General features: G+C 34.4%; 2 protein-coding genes across 2 annotated transcripts; both read left to right on the plus strand.

Moving 5' to 3' along the window:
- The first annotated feature begins 3,760 nt into the window (after positions 1–3,760).
- Positions 3,761–4,605, plus strand: LOC115453081. The gene has a single exon (XM_037438302.1). It carries the CDS (start codon positions 3,880–3,882, stop codon positions 4,408–4,410), a length of 531 nt encoding a protein of 176 aa, XP_037294199.1. The 5' UTR covers positions 3,761–3,879; the 3' UTR covers positions 4,411–4,605.
- A 478-nt stretch (positions 4,606–5,083) lies between these two features.
- On the plus strand, positions 5,084–9,308 carry LOC115453082 (lactoylglutathione lyase). Its single transcript, XM_030181725.2, has 5 exons — positions 5,084–5,303; positions 5,416–5,488; positions 6,931–7,154; positions 7,531–7,641; positions 8,352–9,308. Exons 2-5 carry the CDS (start codon positions 5,420–5,422, stop codon positions 8,470–8,472), a joined length of 525 nt encoding a protein of 174 aa, XP_030037585.1. The 5' UTR covers positions 5,084–5,303; positions 5,416–5,419; the 3' UTR covers positions 8,473–9,308.
- The last annotated feature ends 1,246 nt before the right edge of the window (positions 9,309–10,554 follow it).

Here is a 10,554-nt window from a genome sequence, read left to right on the forward strand (position 1 = left end):
GTGGTTTGTATGTACCGAATATACTAGCAGAGGTTCCCAAACGTCTTTTTCTGATAGACCAACTTCAACATTTTGCTGGTTTCCGTGGACCTTTTTCAACACAGAATCAACAATTTTAGTGGCACAATGGAATGAATGAAACAAGATCCACATTATATTTGAAACAACTAAAGTCAAGATAACATGTAGAAATATGTTTTTTTCTTTCTGTATTATACATTTCGAATAGACCGCTATTACAAATACGATTATGTCGGCCTACAAATCGGAACTTTCCGGGGAGCAATTTCATCTAGCAACACCAGTGGAGAGTGCCGACAAACCGACAACAACTGTAATTCTATTTGTTTACGGTAGTTGTTTAATGTTCGCTGTACTGATTTCGTCACTTTGCTATACTGTTGTAAATGAAATCTGGTAGTTAAAATTAATTTACAAAGGCACTTGTACGCGAAAGTTATTGAGTGATAGCGTATTTGGCCTCTGAGTTCTAGGATCTAGTCCCATGTCGGTAAAAATAAGGTGATTCCTATTTTTTAGCATACACTGTCCGGTACTAGCTTCCCCAGAGGATATTTGTCTCAGATTGACAGATGGTCGTTAACTAAGCCACCATACATCAAAAATGTTGCGCCAACCCCACATTAGTCCCCCTAGGTAATTCTTGTACGCTTGGTTTCCACATTGCACGCCCATTCATTAGACACACCGTTGTGTATACCTCATGGTTGCCAAATCACATTGAGGCCTATAAGGACTGGGCTATTTACTGGCCTTCTCCCCTCCTCCCATCCTAAGAGGTTTCCCTATCCTTCCCAGATTTCCTCCAGGGCCCTGCAATCTCAAAGCCGGAAGACTCCAGTATCCGATTTGTAATTTTCTACCGAAAAAAATAAATAAATAAGAAGCCCTCTAAGTAGATAACTCGGGCGCATATTGCTATCTTCTATACCTAACACAACATGACCCACTCATAACTAAAATAAATTACCATAATATTAAAAGATAACAATGTTTCCAATCTTCAACAAATTACAACCGTATTACCATTTCTTTAAGGCTGTTATGCTAAAACAAACGTCGCCACAAAGGAGTTGGTAACGAGTGTAGCCCTCAGAGGAGACTGTCGATGCGATCAGTCCGCATTCAAGATGAGGAAGCGAGATATGTAGGATGAAGGTTATTTTGTAGAATAAGATTTTTTCTACAAAACAGTGACTAGTTAAGGCAGTCAATCAAGTCCACTCCATGACCACGAAGGCTGCAAAGTCTTCGAAACGTCGGGAGATAATTATAATACAAAACAATCGCAATAAAATTCGTAAAATATTAATTTCTAGCTAATGCACGCATATCACCGTTAACATGGGATAAGATGAAATCCAATCGATTAAACCTGGAGCGGCATAATTATATATCATATTATAATATATGTATTAAATTAAATTAAATTAAATTAAATTAAATTAAATTAAATTAAATTAAATTAAATTAAATTAAATTAAATTAAATTAAATTAAATTAAATTAAATTAAATTAAATTAAATTAAATTAAATTAAATTAAATTAAATTAAATTAAATTAAATTAAATTAAATTAAATTAAATTAAATTAAATTAAATTAAATTAAATTAAATTAAATTAAATTAAATTAAATTAAATTAAATTAAATTAAATTAAATTAAATTAAATTAAATTAAATTAAATTAAATTAAATTAAATCTTACTTCTTACTTTAATTCTTCATCATCATCATCATCAGTCGCGGGATGTCCACTACTGAGCATAGACCTTCCCCAATGATTTCCTGATCAACCTATTGAAAGCGACCCACATCCAGCGTCCTCTTGCGACTTTTATGAGGTCATCTGTCCACCTCGTGGGTCGACGTCCGTGTTTTTGAAATACAGAACCCTAAAAATAAGGCCTAATTTTTTTAACTAGGCTCGGCAGTAGCTTCACTACGCTTAAGTTTAAGCTAAGTGAAGCTAGAATGATTTCTATTTTTCCTGTGCAGAATTCCTAACTAGTCCGTATGTTATACACGTGAAAGTTCAATATAGATTCAATCGTCTAATAGAGATTCGATTTAATGCTCTATTAAATCAATATTCTATATTTCCTTTCATAACATTAAGCATACGAACATCTTTGAAGGGGTTAATGATATAATACTAAAGTTGCAGTCACTAATTCAGTTTATTGTAAAATGTCTATCTTAAGAAATATTTCATACTATTCAAAGGTTCTGTCATACCGCCTTCTCCGTAGATAGAATTTTATGTGGACTAATGCTCTTTTTTAAATGTCAACAATAGCACCATCTAGGAACTCGAAAACTATTTTTCAACGAGGAGGAACTAAATACGTTCATACTTTATCAAAATCAGTTGGTTTGGGCGATTAGCACGGACGACACGCACGCCGCCTTTTGTGAGTTAAATCTGCTACGGCTATAATCTTCCTGCAAGTGCAAGCAATAAGTAAACAAAGTTATATCTCTATTTATTAAAATAAATTGGCTAAACGGTATGGCAATGTATGGAATGCAAACGAATAAACATTGTTTTCATTGTGTCACTAAACGATTGTTTCATTTAGTAACACAAATACTCCGACCAAATAAAATTAATGCCAATAAAGCCGAATGTCAAGAAAAATACAAACTAGATTTTTTTTAAAACAACCAAATTCTATAACAGCTATTACGTAGCCTAGACAAGCCCTCACAGGCTGGATTACATCGTTATCTGTAACAACTCCCCCTACCCCTTCCACCCACACTCGATAACCATATTCGCAGAATATTGTAATTGGGAAGTCGGCCAATTATTCGGAGAAGAGCTAATTACATCGCCATTTAGCAAATAGCATAGGTTATTAAAAAACTGCGAAGTATGAAATAAATCAAGTAAAGTTTCCGTTAGCACTTTTGTCTTTGTTATTATGTTAATGATTTTTATTCTTAGAGGTATGATATGCAATGTGAATATTCGAAATTCTACCAATTAGCATGATTGCATACACTATTTTATACCCGTTTTATGTTTTGTTTATTTTTAGATTGATGTAGTTAAATGTAAAATAATATTACGTAGATACATAATTTTATTTTACATGTCTAGATGGGCATGCAAAATACATTTTTATTACATTTGTTAGGGTATGAGACAAGCTTATCTATACTTTTCTTGAACATTATTCTATTAACCACCGTCAAATTAAGATATATTTTGTGAAAGAATCAATCGCCTAACATTTAAAAAAATAATAAAGAAAAACTATCCTTTTCGTGGTGGAAAGATAAAACCTTTTTGCTTTATTTACAACTAGTTGTAGTTTGCGGCTTCTCGTGCGTAGTAAAGTTTTTTCCAGAATAAATATTATGTCCCGCTATGTATTTTCGAGGATAAAAAGTAGCCTATATCCTTATTAGAGTTCAAGCTTACACCGTACCAAATTTCATCAACATCGGCCCAGTGTTGTAGCCATGGGATTTTAGCCATTGACATACAGAGTTACTTTCGCATTTATAAGTATGGATTGCAATGGACGGTTAATACATTTTATATCTTTAAGTAAGTAATGCCTCAAAGATAGGCTGTAAAATAAAGAATTTCATTCTATTACATTATTATACTTTAATCGTACATAGGTAGTATTGTGTGGGAAAATAATCTAAATAACTTTGGAAATCGATTTGGTTCATAAAACAAATATTTTTTTTATTGCGTATAGTGGCAACATTAAACCTGTGAAGTGTCAGTTTGACAATAGTTCAGTAAACTTTTGAATGTTTGTAATTACAGAAATTGTCTCAGTTTTCAAATTTTATAACACGCGTTTCAGTGAGTTATTTCGTCAAAATAACCAAATGCCATGTCCAACTTCCAAAACGTGCCTTTGAAAGTGTACATACAGGACATTTTTCGCGCCAAAAAAACGGAGCAGAAATACATCTACGAGTTATTCAATTTAACATTCAAAAATGTTATGATCCATGGCGTCGTAACATCAATATACAACAAAACAACCTCCGCAACTAATTTGGAACTAAGCGACCCTACAGGTTCGGTGCAAATTTATTACGACGTTACTAAAAGCAACATGAATCTACGCGGAGGCGCCATTAAAGACTTATACAGCCATTTGGAAGATGTTTCGCGCCGTGATGAAAATCTGGGCATAGTTTCAACTCTTATGAACTCTATAATAAGTAGACAAGGTATTAATTTCAATGAAGGAGATTACGTTAGTGTGGTGGGTGACATTTTTGTTGACGATAAAAATTGCCGTTTAGTTTCTGCTTATGATTGTAAAGCGACATCTGTTGAACGTGATGTGATATGGTTGGAAGAGTTGAGATATTTGTATGAAAAATTTTACCTTTGGGATAAAGTTGAAGAGTAATATCTTGGGAGACACAAGCGATTTTAATTGAGAAATGGTTCGCTAATGAACGCATTGTCAAAGTCCTAGGTTTTGAACATAATTAACTATGAAGACAATAATTCATAATTAATTAACATTAAGTTATGTTTATGGTAAAATTAAAAGTGTTATTGTGATTATTATCTTGTTAAATTATTTGTATGGTAAAAAATAAAATGTAAACTAAATGCTTTTTGGGTTTTATTTTCTATAGCAGTAAAAATTAAATGGATATAACATGGTTATATTTTGAACTATTTAACAGTATAATGTTATGAAATATTGCTAAGTATATCAGTCAGGTTATTGAACCCCTGAATAACCTGAATTATCTAATGCAGTGGAGTAAATATTAAATTTTTATCTATTAAACGTATTTTATACGTCATTAGTGCAAGTGCAGATGTTTTGTAGTGCAAATTATGATACATTGCCTTCTCTTGAGGTTTAAATTATAGTTCAATAAAAATAAATTAAAAATAATTCTATTTACTGTATTACTGGTACCTGCTCGACAATATTTTATGTCTAATTTTTACCCTAAAACTTTTAATCTCAATATTTATAAAATTTTAGGAATGCGTTTCATTTCATCTAACTTTTGCGTAAATAAAACGCATTTGCCATCGGGAATTTCAATCTGTGGAATTGTCAAGGAAGTTCTTGAACCTTTCAAACGTCACTTTGAAATTTACAAAATTAACTCAACTCTATTGACATACAAATTATGACTATTATCGCATGAACGTATTTGCGGAAGATTGCATTCCGACTTGTTAATTTTCATAATTTTGGCAGTCGCCGACAATTTGATAAGCCATCGTTTAGGTCTTAAGTGTAATAATTGTGTATTGTTTTACAATTTCTTTCACGTAAGTGTATATCGGCATCATATACGTATACTGTATTAGATTTAAAAACTTTAATATTATATTATGAGGTTATATGTTGAATTTTAAAGAATTTATCTGTTTTTCTTATCAGAATCATGTCGAGCGAAGGTATATCGCCGCAAGAAGTGGAGGCACTATGCCAGACTCCAGATCCTAGTACTAAGGTAAAGTATTTTTCGATAAAACCGAACTAGTACTATTGCGTCACAACAAAGTTTATAAACATAATAAAAGTACATCATTTCATTTTAGGAATATGTGAGGTTTTTTGCAGGTTTTAGGTTATACTTTAAACCCTACATGAATAAATATAATTTTTATTATAATTAAGAGGCTATGTTGAAGATATGAGGCTTACTGAATAATAAATACTAAATAAACATCTGAATACCTCAAAATCCAATGATTTTGTGGAGTTCCTGTCCAATTTAATATTCAAAGTCTACTAACAATGAAATTATAATGGAAGCGTCTCCGAGTTATATTGAACCCAATGCATATACTAATTAAATTGGATAACATAGAAGATCAAATTTAAATTCAGTAAAATTATTTAACTGTCCAGCTTGAATGAGTATTTAAATTCCTAAAGTATGCCAGAATCATGCAAAGTGGCAATCTATAGTCTCTGCCTACCCTTATGGGATAGAAGCATAATATTATATATGTATGTATTATATGGACTGGCCTTCTAATATATATTTTATTGAATTGATATCTAATTAAACAGTACTATAGATAAATCTCTTATCCGCCTACAGGTTATCAAAAAAATATTTATCTGTGACCTACTCCTTCAAATAATATCATTGACAAATAACAATAGCTATTATTATTATACAACTAGTTGTTGCTGTTTGCCCACATGAAATGTCTTCCCTCAGTCTTTATTGCCAGTGCCATCTAATTAAAAAATCTCATTATTTCCCGTGAGAGAGAATTACTGGTTTAAAGAATAGCCTATGTGTTAATTCAGGACAAAGTCTGTTTGTAGTTTTGGCATACTATTTCATTCAAACCTTTTAAGTTATCACTGCACAACAAACATCTAAACTTTCATATTATTAATATTAGTTAAAAGAAATACTCTATCACAAGATAAATCAAAGGAATTATGAGTGTTGATACATGATATGTCCATTAGTAAGAAACTAAACTTGTTTTACAGTTTTTGTTCCGAGTAGAACCACACAACAGACTAATTATTCATCTAGGATTACATTATGCAATATGAGAAGTCCTCAATTGAGTGTTACTGTCTCACAGAAATTGTCATATAATTACAACTTTTTTTAGGTTCATATTATTTATGACTTTTAGCTATATATTGGCTTATTTGCCAGCCATAGTTATACTAGAAAATATACCTGAATGTTGAAGGTAACAATTTGATTGACCCTTCACCAGTCAATCACATTGCTCAACACATTTTTAATTAAAGGTGTGCTTATCATTCTTAGATTTAACACATTAAACAAGTAACTACTTTACTTTACTTACCAACAAGCAGTAACTACTTTCCAATGACACTGGTTATCTAGCTAATTCCTTGTATAACATGTAAAACCTATTGCCTACTAAAAAAAATATTTAAATGCCATTCCAGGACTTTATGTTCCAACAAACCATGTACCGGATTAAGGACCCTCGGAAATCCATCCCGTTCTACACTGGAGTCCTCGGGATGACGTTACTCAAGCAACTCCACTTCCCAGCCATGAAGTTCTCCCTGTTCTTCATGGGATATGAGAACCCAGCTGAAATCCCTCAGGATGAGAGCGCTAGAGCCAAATGGGCGATGACCAGGAAGGCTACATTGGAGTTGACTTAGTGAGTATGCTAACGTTTTTTATTAATTTTGTTTCCCAGAGACTGAGTTTTGTTGTTAGTGTCATATAATACGCATTATGATGATCCTGGCTTACAGGAGTTGCATATTTGAGATGGAGATAGTCTGTTATTGTAATTTTATAACTATTTTATTTATTTCACCATATACAAAGTATGCAGACAGACTTAATATTATGCTCTATCTGGTGCAAATTTTAAATTTTTTATATTATTTAGTTTAGTTATTGGTTCAATCATTCTGCCATTGTTGGAACAATACTTATTTAATTTTTTATGATCTACAATGTCAGATTTACTAGAAATATGCCAATTTTATAGTATGAACATCCGCTGACCCTAACATTTCTTATTACAGTAACTGGGGTACTGAGAGTGATGACTCGAGCTACCACAACGGCAACTCTGACCCCCGTGGCTTCGGACACATTGGCATCCTCGTGCCCAACGTGGATGAAGCTTGTGCCAGGTAGGTTTTAATAACGCGTTAACTCATAATCATTCGTCATCATCAGGCCTGTGTTATATACTGTCCCACTGCTGGGCACAGGCCTCCTCTACTATTGAGAGGCATAAGGCCAGTCAGTCACTTCACACACCCTCAAAATTCCTATAGAAAATTACTCAGGCATGCAGGTTTCGTCACGAATTTTCGTTCACTGTTGAAGCAAGCGATAATTCACATGGAATACACACATCATTTTTGAATTTTTGAACCTGCAGACTACACTTTAGTCTAACGCGTTGACTACAACGCCAAATCACAAATAAATCTATATTTCACATACTACATGTATAAAATATTTGCACTACAATTAGGGTTGCCAACACTTTTTGAAGGAAATATAGTACGGCCACGGCATCATGTCGTCACTGCACCTGATTTAATTGGAGTGGGGTCAATAGAATGTCGACTGATGAGACATGATTACCCCGCAATGGTCGACACAATTATGCCGGCCTGTTCCAACCGGACATACACGAGCTGATCCCGGAATGCGACACACTTACGTGGGCCACTATGACGGGTTTTAACTTCTTGTGTACGGTGGTCGCTATCCTGGCGGATTTATCATCCCACCACCAGCAAAACTAACCTGAAAATCAAGCACAAACCCTTCACAAATCAGTTGAGCAAAAATGTACTTTGATATCCAATTTAATTGTATATTCCTCCAGGTTCGAGCAGCATGGAGTGAAGTTCATCAAGAAGCCAAACGACGGTAAGATGAAGGGCCTGGCGTTCATCCAGGACCCTGACGGCTACTGGATCGAGATTTTTACGCAGGATGTTGTGTAAGAACAAACAGGTCTATGCCAAAGATTACTTCCAACTGATTGTCCTAGGATGGGAATTTCATATTAACTTCATGCATAAGGTTGTTGATGCACGAATCACTCTGGGTACTACTGTAATCCTGTAGAAGTCATTGTAACTAGCGTATTTCTAGAAATGATTGAAGTCTGATACTTCAGGAAAATGGGGTAACGCGTCCCGTTTTAATACAATAAAGATTGGTAGACAGTATATCATTCCTCGCTCATTTTACAAAGATTACGTAAAACGTCCGTGTTACGTGTTTACTGTCATAGAGAATAAGGCCCCTGCTTTAGGTCAGACATACTATTCCATAGAGAATAAGGCCCCTATTCTCTACCAGGCATGCTCCCTATCACTGTATGTCGCTCGGACGGCGAATTCGTGTCGCGAGTTTTAGGGGCCGTTCAACCGAGGTCAGATAGAATTAACTGGTTCACTGCATTGGACGAGCTTCGCTTGTGAATTCATTTGCAATGTGCCAGTGTGATGAGACCCTTCACTTTTCAAGAGTTGCGAACGCCTAAAGTACTTGAACTCAAAATTCCAGTGTGTTTGTAGGTTGGCCCTTATTAACAAACGTAGGGGCATGGTAATCAATAACTACTTAACCACGAATAAAACAACGGCCCCTAAATGTCATGTTAAAACAGCGGACCCCCCCCCCCCCCTCAGCCTTTGTGATAACCTTGTTAGGGTTTATGTATGGTAAAGAAAACGCACATATATGAGTAACCTTTTATTATATCTTAATCTTAACTAAAACACAACGCTTACTTATTGAGTGGCCATTTTAAAACAGTACCAATAGAGATGGGCAATGCCAACACTAGTGATGCCCACATCTATTAACCCGTCATGACTTGTCAAACAGCTACGCGTGTGACGGAAAAATAACCTTATTATGTAGTATATAAGGTTATAATCCCGTGACACACGCAAATGTCATGTAGCTGTCTTGGCTCGCCGGCGAGCCACGAGAGACCAAGAGTTAACAAACCTCAATGTTTTGACTGGTGTCTTGCGAAATATATGAAATCTTGTAGAATCATTTGGACTAAAAAAAAGTCATGTTGGATTTTTTGGATTATTATAAATTGAAATCCCATGTTCACGTAATGTGGGATTTTTTGGAAGTAATCTATGGTTGTAATCATGTAAAGGTTCTAACCATGTTTTTCGTTTATAGCAATATAAGGCAAAATATATCTTGTAACCTTCAATGTCAATTAAAACTACATTGTAACTTATTTTAAAAGGAATGTTGAATATACAGGATGTCATTAAAAGCTTTTTTGTCTTGCTTTTATCAGAATTTATAAGAGTTGCCATAAAAAAATACTAAATTTAAATTGCGGCCACCCTGTATAAGATATACATCATGTTACTGTTTTCATAATTTTTGACACGCTCACATACTATAATTAAGTGAATATTTATAACACGTTTAAGTTTAAAATTTTGTACTCATGGACACATGTATGTAAATATATTGAATTGTTATTCGTTTGTTTGCGTTTTATTACAGAAAATCTTTACATTGGCTTATCTTTTTTTGCTTTGAACGATTAGAGCTAGCCGTTCGCCTGATGGTAAACGATATCTGCATCATATCATCGAAGCAGCAGCGTAGCTTGCAATAGAGCCACCCGAATAAATTTGTTGGGGGCCCTTTAGGGCAGTGCGAACTTTTGGGCGCCTGCTTAGTTTAATTTAGGGCCAAGAGGAGTCCCACAGCTCGAAGGCCCCGTATCACTGATGCGGTGGTACTACGCCCCTGCATCCAAGGTAGTTATTAGCTAGTAATAGTTAGTAACTACTTTACTGCCCCTAACCCTCTCCTCACTTAAGTAAATATAAATTTTACATACTAGTATAAAAAATGTGGTTCCTAAAGCAGGGTATTTAAACAAACAAAACACATAACGCATCCCAAAAGGGTATGCAGAGGCGCAACCAGGGCACCTCTTTTTCGCCAAGTGTGTTCCATCCCATGATGTTCAGAATAATTGTACATTTTGATATGACGACGCACCGTTCCATTTTTTCTAAGAACTATAAGGA

Source organism: Manduca sexta, chromosome 2 (assembly GCF_014839805.1).
Source record: "Manduca sexta isolate Smith_Timp_Sample1 chromosome 2, JHU_Msex_v1.0, whole genome shotgun sequence".
NCBI lineage: Eukaryota > Metazoa > Arthropoda > Insecta > Lepidoptera > Sphingidae > Manduca > Manduca sexta.

Coding starts and splice junctions, on each gene's coding strand:
- LOC115453081 (XM_037438302.1), top strand. CDS start 3,880: ATGTCCAACTTCCAAAACGTGCCTTTGAAAGTGTACATACAGGACATT.
- LOC115453082 (XM_030181725.2), top strand. CDS start 5,420: ATGTCGAGCGAAGGTATATCGCCGCAAGAAGTGGAGGCACTATGCCAG. Junction 5,489..6,930: donor CTCCAGATCCTAGTACTAAG/GTAAAGTATTTT, acceptor ATGCCATTCCAG/GACTTTATGTTCCAACAAAC. Junction 7,642..8,351: donor GTGGATGAAGCTTGTGCCAG/GTAGGTTTTAAT, acceptor ATATTCCTCCAG/GTTCGAGCAGCATGGAGTGA.